The sequence below is a fragment of the Salvelinus fontinalis genome, chromosome 39 (genome assembly GCF_029448725.1).
Source record: "Salvelinus fontinalis isolate EN_2023a chromosome 39, ASM2944872v1, whole genome shotgun sequence".
NCBI lineage: Eukaryota > Metazoa > Chordata > Actinopteri > Salmoniformes > Salmonidae > Salvelinus > Salvelinus fontinalis.
The window spans coordinates 19,342,103-19,356,625 of NC_074703.1; the positions used below are offsets into that span (position 1 = coordinate 19,342,103).

At 40.9% G+C, this 14,523-nt stretch overlaps 2 protein-coding genes across 5 annotated transcripts; both read right to left on the minus strand.

Moving 5' to 3' along the window:
* Positions 1–82: 82 nt before the first annotated feature.
* On the minus strand, positions 83–4,095 carry LOC129838430 (spexin prohormone 1-like). 2 transcript variants are annotated; one of them, XM_055905371.1, is made up of 5 exons: positions 1,416–4,095; positions 1,112–1,250; positions 762–824; positions 503–589; positions 83–329 (listed from the first exon to the last, which is right to left on the minus strand). In XM_055905371.1, the coding sequence occupies exons 1-5, from the start codon at positions 1,419–1,421 to the stop codon at positions 265–267; spliced, it is 360 nt and encodes a 119-aa protein (XP_055761346.1). In that variant the 5' UTR covers positions 1,422–4,095; the 3' UTR covers positions 83–264. The 2 variants fall into 2 exon arrangements, with proteins under 2 accessions (XP_055761346.1, XP_055761345.1); XM_055905370.1 differs by lacking the exon at positions 1,416–4,095 and having other exon boundaries at positions 1,112–1,259.
* A 6,460-nt stretch (positions 4,096–10,555) lies between these two features.
* LOC129838608 (vesicle transport protein GOT1B-like) lies at positions 10,556–14,006 on the minus strand. 3 transcript variants are annotated; one of them, XR_008756872.1, is made up of 6 exons: positions 13,837–14,006; positions 13,322–13,413; positions 12,839–13,017; positions 12,565–12,646; positions 12,048–12,112; positions 10,556–11,750 (listed from the first exon to the last, which is right to left on the minus strand). XR_008756872.1 is itself a non-coding variant. In XM_055905694.1 (6 exons), exons 1-5 carry the CDS (start codon positions 13,859–13,861, stop codon positions 12,104–12,106), a joined length of 387 nt encoding a protein of 128 aa, XP_055761669.1. In that variant the 5' UTR covers positions 13,862–14,006; the 3' UTR covers positions 10,556–11,750; positions 12,076–12,103. The 3 variants fall into 3 exon arrangements, 2 of the variants coding, with proteins under 2 accessions (XP_055761669.1, XP_055761668.1); XM_055905694.1 differs by having other exon boundaries at positions 12,076–12,112; XM_055905693.1 differs by lacking the exon at positions 12,048–12,112 and having other exon boundaries at positions 13,837–14,005.
* Positions 14,007–14,523: the final 517 nt, after the last annotated feature.

A 14,523-nucleotide genomic window follows, 5' to 3' on the forward strand; every position in this document is an offset into this window, starting at 1 on the left:
GAATTGCATTGAGAGGTCTCTCTCAAACCTAGTCCTGAACACATTACTTCTATGATCAGATACCCCCAGACAAGTGTTGCTATGAATTTTAAATAATTTTATTCCACATTTTATTAAATAATACATTCAAACATTTTCAGTGCAGCCGTACTTAGAGTCCAGTGTTTTTCTCACATCGCATTAAATATTCTACATCCAACAAGAGATCAACAGATGCAATAGATTAGAATGTTATCAACAATAATAAATACATTATGAAACACATCAGAAGTACTCTCTTTTCCATGCCGGCAAGTCTTGAAAGTACAGTTGTTCAAGATTTTCTTCTCCTGAAACAAAAAAAGTTAACAGTGCAATTACCTTTATGGCCATTTCAAACCTACAGCTTGGATGTAGTTGGGGGAAGTCGATGCCTGAATTAGCGCCTATTGAGGTGGTTTTCCTAGCTAGCTTGGATGTATCCGTAAACCATTACTGTAGGTTCCAACATGAGCCAACTCACTGTCCTCCTTGGCTTGCTGCAGGAAGTTGAGCAGGACTGTGGCTGCCTGGTTCACACGGAGTTTCTCTGTGTTTTGACTGCGAGTCTCTGAAAAAAGGATGTCGCGCAGAGGAATGATAGGTCAAAGTAAAAGATGATGGTAAAATCTCAAATCCTCCTATTCCCCATACAGTGCACTACTTTACAGAGCCATACAGTAGAAGAGCCACACAAAAGAAGAATATGTGCATACTGCCGAATACAAGCGTATTGTATTTACCTAAATGTAATGTGTCATATACGTCTCCTTCTTTTCGGTCCTCGCTGATAAACCGCCGTCCCTCTGTAATAGCAACATACACAGTCACACACAGTTATGAAATACAATATACTTTAGTTGCATTCATAAATAAACATACATAATGAGTAAATAATAGGACAACTTCAGATTTAAATGATCATGTTAATCTCTTTACATTAAATATCATTATTGTTGTGCCATAATAACAGCTAATAAATGCATATTATTTCCAATTATTCTCTGTGGAGGACATACATGCAGAAATACATTTAAAAGGTATGTCAAGGGAATGCAAAGTATGATTAGGCTAAAATAGGTAGTAGACATACGGGTGCCCTTGAGGTACAGCATTGCCTGAGGCGACCAATTTCTCCTCTGGAAACTGCCCTTCGGTGCACTCCACGAATGGGAGACGAGCGTTGCCAGAAGTAAAAGCGCAAGTGCATAAGCTGTAATAGTCCTCACACCCTGAAACATGTAAAAGTAGAGTTATGCTGTATGAACAAGCGGACAATGTAAAACAAATATGCGTTCAAAATAAATGACAAGAACGTAATAATTTGTGTACGCCATGCGCATCTCAATTCGTCAGAACGCAAAGATCAAAATATACCTCCCTAATAGGCAACTTACTTTCATTGCGACGGAGGATATTAGATCCCTGTAACGCCGGTAGAGATCTGTTTCAAGTGGAAAAGGGCAGAAGTTGTGTGCCTTGGCAAGTGCTATCCCTGTATTTATATTGGACGGGTGGGGGAGACCTCTTAGCCCACAGCGCAACACGTTATGGATGTCAACAGCGATAGGTCATGTCAATTTGATGAAAGAGAGGTGGGCACCAAGCTCAGAGAGGGAATGCAGAGAGGAACCAATCAAATCACTTACTCACATTTTAATGTACACAATGCACATTTTATGAATACAATTAGCTGCCAAAGGCAATCATAGATCTACAGTGCCTTCAGAAGGTATTCACACCCCTGGACTTTTTACACATTTTGTTGTGTTACAAGGTGGGATTAAAATGGATTTCATTGTCATTTTTTGTCAATGATCTACACAAAATACTATGTAATGTCAAAGTAGAAGAAAAAAAATCTAAAGTATGTAAAAAATGTATGAAAAATGAAAACGTCATATGCTGTATCTTGATTACATAAGTATTCAACCCCCTGAGTCAATACATGTTAGAGTCTCTTTAGGCAATGATTACAGCTGTGAGTCTTTCTGGGTCTCTAAGAGCTTTGCACACCTGGGTTGTACAATATTAGCATATTATTATTTTTTCATTCTTCAAGATCTGTTTAGATGGTTGTTTATCTTTGCTAGACAGTCCTTTTCAAGTCTTGCCATAGATTTTCAAGACGATTTAAGTCAAAACTGTAACTAAGCCACTCAGGAACATTCAATGTTGTCTTGGTAAGCAACTCCAGTGTATATTTGGCCTTGTGTTTTAGGTTTTTGTCCTGCTGAAAGAAGAATTTGTCTCCCAGTGTCAGACTGAACCTGGTTTTTCTATAGGATTTTGCCTGTGCTAAGCTTTATTACATATATTTTAATCCCCCAAAAACTCCCTAGTCCTTGCCGATGACAAGCATACCCATAACATGATGCAACCACCACCATGCTTGAAAATATGAATAGTGGTACTCAGTGAGTTAGGAAAGACGCCTTCATCTTTGTAGTGACTGGGTGTATTGATACACCATCCAAAGTGTAATTCATAACTTCACCATGCTCAAAGGGATATTCAATGTCTGCTTTTAGGAAGAAAAAAATCCCATCTTCCAATAGGTGCCCTTCTTAGCGAGACATTGGAAAACCTCCCTGTTCTTTGTGGTTGAATCTGTGTGTAAAATTCACTGCTCTACTGAAGGACCTTACAAATAATTAATTGAATGTGTGGGGTACAGAGACGAGGTACTCATTCAGAAATAATGTTAAATAATATATTATTGCACACAGTGAGTCCATGTAATTTATCATGTGACTTACTAAGCATATGTTTACTCCTGAACTTATTTAGGCTTGCCATAACAAAGGGGTTCAAGACATTTCAGCTTTTATTTTTTATTATATTTGTACAAATTTAAAAAAACGACACAGTACCAGTCAAAAATGTGGACACACCGACTTATTCAAACATTGTAGAATAATAGTGAAGACATCAAAACTATGAAATAACACATATCGAACATATCGAAATATATTTCAGATTCTTCAAAATAGCCACCTTTTGCCTTGATGACAGCTTTGCACACGCTTGGCATTCTCTCAACCAGCTTCATGAGGTAGTCACATGGAATGCATTTCAATTAGCAGGTGTGCCTTGTTAAAAGTTAATTTGTGGAATTTCTTTTTTCCGCCAATCCGTTGTGTTGTCACAAGGTAGTGGTGGTATAAAGAAGACCAAGTCCATATTATGGAAAAACAGCTCAAATAAGCAAAGAGAAATGAGAGTCCATCATTACTTTAAGACATGAAGGTCAGTAAATCAAAAACCATCAAGCGCTATGATGAAACTGGCTCTCATGAGGACCACCACAGGAAAGGAAGACCCAGAGTTACCTCTGCTGCAGAGGACATGTTCATTAGAGTTAACTGTACCTCAGATTGCAGCCCAAATAAATGCTTCACAGAGTTCAAATAATAGACACATCATCTGTTCAGAGGAGACTGCGTGAATCAGGCCTTCATGGTCGAATTGCTGCAAAGAAATCACTACTAAAGGACACCATTAATAAGAAGAGACTTGCTTGGAACAAGAAACACGAGCAATGGACATTAAACCGGTGGAAATCTGTCCTTTGGTCTGATGAGTCCAAATTCTAGGTTTTTGGTTTTAACCACCGTGTCTTTGTGAGACACAGTGTAGGTGAACGGATGATCTCTGCATGTGTGGTTCCCGACGTGAAGCATGGAGGAGGAGGTGTGATGGTGTGAAGGTGCTTTGCTGGTGACACTGTCTGTGATTTATTTAGAATTCAAGGCACACTTAACCAGCATGGCTACCACAGCATTCTGCAGCGATACGCCATCCCATATGGTTTGCGCTTAGTGGGACTATCATTTGTTTTGCAACAGGACAATGACTCAAAACACACTTCCAGGTTGTGTAAGGGCTATTTGATCAAGAATGAGAGTGATGGTGCTGCATCAGATGACCTGGCCTCCACAATCACATGACCTCAGCCCAATTGAGATGTTTGGGGATGAGTCAGACCGCAGAGTGAAGGAAAAGCTGCCAACAAGTGCTCAGCATATGTGGGAACTCCTTTAAGACAGTTGGAAAAGCCTTCCTCATGAAGCTGGTTGAGAGAATGCCAAGAGTGTGCAAAGCTGTCATCAAGGCAAAGGGTGGCTACTTTGAAGAATCTCAAATATAAAATATATTTTGATTTGTTTAACACTTTTTTTGGTTACTACATGATTCCATATGTGTTATTTCATGGTTTTGATGTCTTCACTATTATTCTACAAGAAAATAGTAGAATAATAGTGAAACAAAGAAAAATGTAATGAGTAGGTGTGTCCAAACTTGGGTGTGTCAAATAATAGATGTGTCCAAACTTGACTTGTACTGTAATTCCACTTTGAAGTTGTGGGGTATTGTTGTGACAAAAAAATCTAAATGTAATCCCTTTTCAAATTTAGGCTGTAACACAACATTTAGGCTGTAACACAACAACATTTTGAAAAAGTCTAAGGGTGTGAGTACTTTCTGAAGGCACTGTATAAAGTAATCTTTTATCAAAAGTCAAGAAAAAAGCCATTTAATGCAAAATGCTGAGACACTATCAGTATTCTTACTGTTGCAAAAAATGAAAGTAATTGCTTTGGAAATATTGATATGTTTACTTCTTGTGCACTGAAGCGGTTCATGGATGCCTGGTCGTTTTTATGAATGAACAGCTGACAGTCTCCCAATGAATGTAGGAGTGTTTGATTGGGATAGACTCAGGGAAGCTGGGGGTTGATGGGTTCCCTGGGATTCTCATTGACATTACCATCAATTATTATATCTAGCCTAATGCTGGAAAACAATCCACAACTAAAACTAAACAATTGTAGAGTAGTAGGCCTAGCGTATGCCTACAATGTAATGTGTATGGAGACAAAGAATACATTATTCCAAAAGTTATTCATACATTAAAAATGAACAAAATAATAGTAGAGCCATCTGGACTTGCCTCATTAAATACAAGTTAAATAAAAAAAAATTAAATGAAGGACTACAATCTTACATTTTCTGTGCATAAATGTTGAGACAAAAACAGGCCTACCAATACAATGTGACATAAAGTCCATTGATGTGAGTAGTGATGTTATGTTATTGACCCTGTGCCTGCGGTTATGGAACCCCTACCTGTCCCAGACCTGCTGTTTTCAACTCTTAATGATCGGCTATGAAAAGCCAACTGACATTTATTCCTGATTATTATTTGACCATGCTTGTCACTTATGAACATTTTGAACATCTTGGCCATGTTCTGTTATAATCTCCACCCGGCACAGCCAGAAGAGGACTGGCCACCCCTCATAGCCTGGTTCCTCTCTAGGTTTCTTCCTAGGTTTTGGCCTTTCTAGGGAGTTTTTCCTAGCCACCGTGCTTCTACACCTGCATTGCTTGCTGTTTGGGGTTTTAGGCTGGGTTTCTGTACAGCACTTTGAGATATTAGCTGATGTACGAAGGGCTATATAAAATAAACTTGATTTGATTTTGACCTGTCTATTACCATAGTGCAGGTATTCCCAAACTGGGGTACGCATACCCCCAGGGGTACGTGCAATGCCGTCGGGGGTATGCCAAATAAAAATGTGATTCACGTTTTTAAAAATTCAAATACCCTTTTTTTATTCTTCAAATTTTCAAACAGTACATTCATATTTCCCAAAGGGCTATACATTTGGGTGAGTTTTCTTTCTCGCCTGAGTAGCCTCGTTTCACTGCCAAAAATAAAATCAAACCATCTAGTGTTCAGCGAAATAACAATACAATGTCAAATACAGGTAGCCTAGTCAAATAATTAACATCCAGTCACATTAACTGTTACTCTCTCGCGGGAAACCTTAACTCTTGAGCAGACATTGCCTTCATCAAACAACACTGTTTCATGCGCATCAGTGACATGGCAGGAGATGTTTTGAAACAATTACTGCTTTGCATACAAGCCAGTGAATTATATGCATTACAGCTGGATGAGTCAACAGAGGTGGCGGGCCTGGCACAGCTCCTGGTATATGTCCGTTACGTTTACGGGGGGTCAATTAAGGAAGACATCCTCTTCTGCATACCACTGGAAACCAGGACAACATGAGAATATATTTTTAAAGTACTGGACAGCTTTGTGACATCAAATGGACTTTGGTGGTCAAGATGTGTTGGTATCTGTACTGATGGCGCAAAAGCCATGACAGGGAGACATAGTGGAGTGGGAATGCGCATGCAAGCAGTTGCTCCCGACGCCACGTGGGTACACTGCAGCATCCACCGATAGGCTCTTGCTGCCAAGGGAATGCCTGACAGCTTGAAATATGTTTTGGACACTACAGTGAAAATTGTTAACTTTGTTAAAGCAAGGTCCCTGAACTCTCGTGTATTTTTTGCATTATGCAATGATATGGGCAGCGACCATGTAACGCTTTTACAACAGACAGAAGTGCGCTGGTTATCAAGGGGCAAAGTATAGACAGGTTTTTTTTTAATTAATTAATTTTCACTTGTCTGACCGCTTGCATGATGACGAGTTTCTCAGAAGACTGGCCTATCTAGGTGATGTTTTTTCTCGCCTGAATGATCTGAATCTAGGATTACAGGGACTCTCTGCAACTATATTCAATGTGCGGGACAAAATTGAGGCTATGATGAAGAAGTTGGAGCTCTTCTCTGTCTGCATTAACAACACACAGGTCATTCCATCATTGTATGATTCTTTGTGTGCAAATGAACTCAAGCTTACGGCCGATGTCAAATGTGATATAGTGAAGCATTTGGGTGTGCAATTATTCAGGTACTTTCCCGAAACGGATGACACAAACAACTGGATTCGTTATCCCTTTCATGCCCTGCCTCCAGTCCACTTGCCGAAATCTGAACAAGAGCCTCATCGAAATTGCAACAAGCGGTTCTGTGAATAAAAAAATAAAAACATGTTTTATTTTTTCACCCCTTTTTCGTGGTATCCAATTGGTAGTAGTTACGGACTCGGGAGAGGCGAAGGTCGAGAGCCGTGCGTCCTCCGTAACACAACCCAACCAAGCCGCACTGCTTCTTGAACAATGCCTGTCCAACCCGGAAGCCAGCCGCACCAATGTGTTGGAGGAAACACCGTACACCTGGCGACTGTGTCAGAGTGCACTGCGCCCGGCCCGCCACAGGAGTCGCTAGTGCGCGATGAGACAAGGATATCCCTGCCGGCCAAACCCTCCCCTAACCTGGACAATGCTGGGCCAATTGTGCACCACCCCATAGGCCTCCCGGTCACGGCCGGCTGCGACAGAGCCTGGACTCGAACCCAGAATCTCTAGTGGCACAGCTAGCACTGCGATGCAGTGCCTTAGACCACTGCGCCACTCGGGAGGCCCTGAAAATTGTATTTAATCAGAAGCCACTGCCAGATTTCTGGATAGGCTGTGCTCAGAGTATCTTGCCTTGGCAAATCCCGCTGTTAAGACACTGATGCCCTTTGCAACCACGTACCTATGTGAGAGTGGATTCTCGGCCTTCACTAGCATGAAAACTAAATACAGGCACAGACTGTGTGTGGAAAATGATTTAAGACTGAGACTCTCTCCAATACAATCCAACATTCCAGAGTTATGTGCATCCTTTCAAGTACACCCTTCTTATTAAACTGTGGAGAGTTATTCACAATATTTGATGAACAAATAAGGTTTTATATGTAAGATGGCTAAATAAAGAGCAAAATTATAGATTATTATTATATTATTATTTGTGCAATGGTCCTATGACAAAACTCATGGTCCTATGACAAACACTCATTCTTATGTTTAATAAATGTATCGTATAGTGTGTGTGTGGCAGGCTTACAATGATGGCAAAAAACAACATTTGAGAGTGCGCTGACCCTGGTGCTAGAGGGTGTACGCAGCTGGAGGTTGAATGTTTGAAGGGGTACGGGACTATAAATAGTTTTGGAACCACTGCCATAGTGTATGCAAGTGCCTTGTTTGGCATAGGTTATATAGACATGCTGAAATGCCCCTGGTCCAGCCCCAAGTTTATCCTGGCATCTACAGTGCATTTGGAAAGAATTCAGAGTCCTTGACTTTTTCAACATTTTGTTACGTAACAGCCTTATTCTAAAATGGATTTAAAAAAAAAATCCTCATCAATCTCATCAAACCCCATAATGACAAAGCGAAAACAAAACAGATTTTTTTGAAATTTTAGCACATCAAAAAAACAAACATAAATACCTTATTTACATAAGTATTTAGACCCTTTGCTATGAGACTCCAGATTGAGCTCAGGTGCATCCTGTTTCCAATGATCATCCTTGAGATGTTTCGACAACTTGGTTGGAGTCCACCTGTGGTAAATTCAATTGATTGGATATGATTTGGAAAGGCACACACCTGTCTATATAAGGTCCCACAGTTGACAGTTCATGTCAGAGCAAAAACCAAGCCATGAGGTTGAAGGAACTGTCCGTTGAGCTCCGAGACAGTATTGTGTTGAGGCACAGATCTGGGGAAGGGTACCAAAAAATGTCTGCAGCATTGAAGGTCCCCAAGAACACTCCATCATTCTTAAATGGAAGAAGTTTGGAACCACCAAGACTCTTCCTAGAGCTGGACGCCGGGCCAAACTGAGTAATCGGGGGAGAAAGGCCTTGGTCAGGGAGGTGACCAAGAACCTGATGGTCACTTTGACAGAGCTCCAGAATTCCTCTGTGGAGGAACCATCTCTGCAGCACTCCATCAATCAGGCTGTTATGGTAAAGTGGCCACTCTTCAGTAAAAGGCAGATGACAGCCCGTTTGGAGTTTGCCAAAAGGCACCTAATGTCACCTTGATCTCTTTCACCTGTCCTCGTTATTGTCTCCACCCCCTCCAGGTATCGCTTGTTTCCCCCAGGGTATTTATCCCAGTGTTTCCTGTCTCTCTGTGGCAGTTCATCTTGTATGTCCAAGCCTACCAGTGTTTTTTCCTTTTCTCCTTTTTCTAGTCTTCCCGGTTTTGACCCTTGCCTGTTCTGGACTCTGTACCCACCTACCCGCCTGCCTGACCATTCTGCCTACCCTGACATCGAGCCTGCCTGCCACTCTGTTCCTCCTGGACTCTGATCTGGTTATGATCTGTTGCCTGTCCACGACTATTCTCTTGCCTATTCCCTTTGGATTTATTAAACATCTTAAACTCCAACCATCTGATTCATGTGTCTGCATTTGGGTCTTGCCTAGTGTCATGATACCTAAAGGACTCTCAGACCATGAGAAAAATGATTCCCCGGTTTAATGAAACCAAGATTGAAGTCTTTGGCTGAATGCCAAGTGTCACGTCTGGAGGAAACCTGGAACCATTCCTACGGTGAAGCATGGTGGTGGCAGCATCATGCGGTGGGGATGTTTTTCCGCGGCAGGGACTGGGAGACTAGTCAGGATTCAGGGAAAGATGAACGAAGCAGAGTACAGAGATCCACCTTCCAACAGAACAACGACCCTAAGCACACAAAGACAACGCAGGAGTGGCATTGGGACAAGTCTCTGAATATCCTTGAGTTGCCCAGCCAGAGCCCGACTTCAACCCGATCTAATACCTTTGGATAGACCTGAAAATAGCTGTGCAGCGACACTCCCCTTCAAACCTGACAGAGCTTGAGAGGATCTGCAGAGAAGAATGCAGGTGTGACAAGCTTGTAGCGTCATACCCAAGAAGACTCGAGGTTGTAACAAAGTATTGAGTAAAGGGTCTGAATACTTATGTAAATGTGATATTTCATTTTCTTTATTTAAAAACAACAACATTTTTATACATAAAAAAAAAATCTGTTATTAATTTGTCATTATGGGGTATTGGGTGTAGATTGATAGATGATCTATGAAAACACGATGTACCTGAGCTCAATTTCAAGGGTCAGAATACTTATGTAAATAAGGTATGTTAATTTTTGGGAAAAATGTGGAAAAAGTCAAGGGCTCTGATTAATTTCCAAATGCACTGTATACTGAACAAAAATCTAAATGCAACAATTTCAAACATTTGTTGAGTTACAGTTCATTTAAGGAAATCAGTAAATTGAAATAAATTCATTAGAACCTAATCTATGAATTTCACATGACTGGTCAGGGGCACAAGACCCAGCCAATCAGAATTTGTTTTCCCCCACAAAAGGGCTTTATTATCGACAGAAAATACCCCGGGGGTGAAGGTCCTGGGATGGCGTGGTCTACGGTTGTGAGGACGGTTGGACGTACGACCAAATTCTCTAAAATGTTTGAGGCGGCTTATGGTAGAGAAATGAACATTACATTCTCTGGCAACAGCTCTTGTGGACATTCCTGCAGGGAGCATACCAATTGCACGCTCCCCCAAAATTTGAAACATCTGTGGCGTTGTGTGACAAAACTGCAAATTTTAGAGTGGTCTTTCATTGTCCACAGCACAGTGCACCTGTGTAATGATAATGCTGTTTAATCACCTTTTTGATATGCCACACCTGTCAGGTGGATGGATTATCTTGGCAAAGGAGAAATACTCACTAACAGGGATGTAAAGAAATGTGTGGACAAAATTTGAGAGAAATACGATTTGTGTGTGTATAGGAACATTTCTGGGATCTTTTATTTCAGCTCATGAAACATGGGACCAATACTTTACATGTTGCATTCATATTTTTGTTTAGTATATTTGCAATTTCTCACAATCAAACCAATGAATGACAGACAACGGCACAAGGCACGTTTTTTTAAAGTGTAATTACAAAAGTGTCAGACAAAACATTGTAAAACAATTGTCATATCCCATTAGCCATTCGATTCAGTACCCTCCATTACTATAGTTAACATTGATAAAATTCCAACTCAAATGTTGCTCTTGAAATATATATATTTTTTAAATTCTACAGAGCTTCCTCAACCAGTCATACACAGAAATGACAGAAAAATAAGGGGAAAATATGCAACTGCCAGATCTGGTAATCATAACAGGCGTGAGAGAAAAGGAAAGTAAAGCTATTTTCTTCCACATGACTCAAGTTTCAGTCCAGTATGAGAAAGCACAGGCACCATAAGTAGGACCAGGAGTCTTTCCAATACCTGACCAGGTAACCACCTTTAAATATGGCTTTGAGTTTTCCCTGGTCTGGTCATATGGTCAGGAAATCGTAACATGGTCTAAGACCTGTTTGTGCCATCTCACTAACCCCTAGTTCATTTTTGGCAAGACAGCACAGCACTAGGAAAACCCCCTTGCCCATCTACAATGTAACAATAAGACCAGCTCTCCTCCACCACACCTCTTCTGAGGTTGTCCAGAGGCGATGACACGGTGAGTTTGTCTGTACATTCAATAGCAGAGTAAGAGCGCCAAAATGGACACTGGTTCTCTTCAGTCCGGTAGAGGGACTCTCCTCCTCGTGGGGAGTACTCCAGTAGAGGAGAGCAGCATTCAACAACATGTAAAACATTCTGGGGTAGCCATCATAACCAACTCCAGATTCATTAGTAACAGTTGCCCGTAGCAACCAGGACTGGTACAGACCTTAAAATGGCAGAACCAAGATACAAAAAAGCTGACTGTTTTCCCTTTAAATGGGAAGAGGTCTTAATATACAAAGTCTCATGAAAATTACCTAGCTAACTGTTGGAGGTAAGCAATTGACCTATGGGGGTTATGTGGCTTTATGAGAACTACTGTATCATAAATATAATAGATTGTTTTTCCTCCATAAACAAAAAGTCACTGTTATACCATGGTGCTGCTCTCTCCCACTTTGTCCACGAACTGAAAGAGAGAGAGAAAATAAACAAATTTAATACCGTCCCCTTTGCAAAGTAGAGCAAAAATAGATGACATATACAAGCTTGACTAAAACGTTTAGTGCATAGTTGTACATGGGAAATTAAATGTTTGCTTGACGTGACTGATTGAGTAGACTATTAAAAATGGCGTGTAGGATAAATGCTGTTGCTGGTGTCCTAGTATAAATTATTTTCAATACAAATGGTTCCCTACTCTGGTCAGGCATAAGGCAACATTACAGTATAACATACATTATAAACAGATGTGAATCATGCTCACATGCAAGGGAAAATCTGCAGTGACTGACCAAGACAGCGGATTGTCCTCAGAGTTAATTATGAAGGCTTTAAAAGAGATAGACACATTCTCCTCAAAACAAGTCACTTCACGAACATACACCACATTACACACACACACACACACACACACACACACACACACACACACACACACACACACACACACACACACACACACACACACACACACACACACATATGATAGAAGATTGAGTGACACATTATGAGACACTACAGCCTTCCAGAACCAATGTCAGAGACCAATTGGACCCTGTGTTGTCTTTAGTGTAACCACCTCAGCCCACCCAGCACCCACTGCATTGTAGCTCCTGTTCCCATACTCTTCCTCACACAGTGGTGTAGTGGAGGGTAAACGCAAGTGTAAACAGTTCACTCACCGGGAAAAAATGCATTGAAACTATTGGAGCGTTTCTTTTCTCACCGTGACCAGCAATCAGATTTTTTTTTTTTTTTTACCACTACATCTCTGAACTCACCCCACTGATGAATGGGAGGTTTAGCAGGGAGCCCAGGAAGGGTATCCTTCTGATGAAGCCTACTGCCGCTGGGAAGAACCCCCTGGAGAAGATAAAGAGAGAGAGAGTTAGTTGACAACAGCAAGCACATGATGACGGAGGGCTGCACTCAACAGGGGGTGGGGTGAGACAGTTGACAGGACAAACAAAGATTTCCTTGGCTTGTTTTCCTCAAGACTGCATCTTATTCGAAAGATAAGCTTAGCAAACAGCCTGGGGCCGGCACTTTACCCACCTGAATAAAAGGAAAAATCCATAGATCTCCAGGACCACTCCCACAATGGGCCAGCCAATAAGAACGATCAACACTCCACCCAGGAAGAAGCTAGTTGCCTTCATCTTGTGTTTCTGGAAGAAGAACCGGAACGTTCTCTCCAGACCGATCACAAACGACAGGCCAGCCACAAAGAGGATCTATAGCGAGATAGAAGGGACAGGGAACAGACAATGTCAATGTTTGTTGACAATGACAGAGTACTTCACAGTTAAACCCTACAACTCCCCACTACTCTATAGGGTGGTGATTGTGCTCAGTTGAGAGAGTCAGAAAGGCAAGGAGGGCTCTGCAGCTGTGTTTTTCTCAGTGTCACTCAGAGATAACGGAATTGCATTTCAGACCAATGTTCCAATAAATATAGCAACACGTAAGCCTCGTGTATGTAGCTGCAGAAGGTAGACAAATATATGAACTGTGGATGGTGATGATGAAATCACTCACATTTCCTATGGCAAGGAGGGCTTTATCAAAAAACAGAATCATTCCAAAGAGGAGGAAAAACACGCCGAAGCCTGTTAGTCCCATTCCGATCTCTGCAAGAAAGAGGAATCACATTATTTAAAAGTATCCAAGCACACTAACGTTAATACTTTTGAATCACAGGAGACTGCTGAGGGGAGGACAACTCAATAATGGCCGGAACGGAGCGAATCGAATGGCATCCAACCATTCCACTGCCTATCCTTCCGTACTTTCAATTGAAATCCTCCCTCCCTAACTAGCCATCTGGTTCAGAATGAATATGTCATTAATTAGCTAGCTAACGTTAGCTGTCAATGGTCACTCTATCTAGCAAACAAATACGATTCAGAAAGCTACATATTTCTAGCTGTTTTCCTCACATAAGAGAATAGCGCATTAGTAATGTAGCTGAGAGGATAGCTTGCTAATGTTAGTTAGAGAGCTGGAACAAGTTGGCAAGCAACAACCGTCTGATAAAATAGAAATCGCCTTACTCTGTGAGTCCGTTAGAGAGATCATTTTGACAATGAATCAACAGCTTGTAAAATATAAAAGTTGACACTGTTAATTGTATTTTACTAAAATACAAGTTCAAGTGCTGCCACTGTAGCACTAGCCACGTCTTCCGGAAACACGCCTTCTTGGTTTCATCAAAAATATAATTCTTCCGGACAAAATCAGGGTTGCATTCAACATTCTAAAGGGTTGTATAAAAACGTTAATGAAAAAAAAGGAGAGCACTTATCTGCTGAATATAACTCGGTAGTTGCTGGAAATTAAACAATGCAATAAACAATGCCACTTAATATAATGTATATGTATATACTGTACTCTATATCGTCTACTGCATCTTGCCATCTTAATGTAATACATGTATCACTAGCCACTTTAAACTATGCCACTTTTATGTTTACATACCCTACATTACTCATCTCATATGTATATACTGTACTCGATACCATCTACTGCATCTTGCCTATGCCGTTCTGTACCATCACTTATTCATATATCTTTATGTACATATTCTTTATCCCTTTACACTTGTGTGTATAAGGTAGTAGTTGTGGAACTGTTAGGTTAGATTACTCGTTGGTTATTACTGCATTGTCAGAACTAGAAGCACAAGCATTTCGCTACACTCGCATTAACATCTGCTAACCATGTGTATGTGACAAATAAAA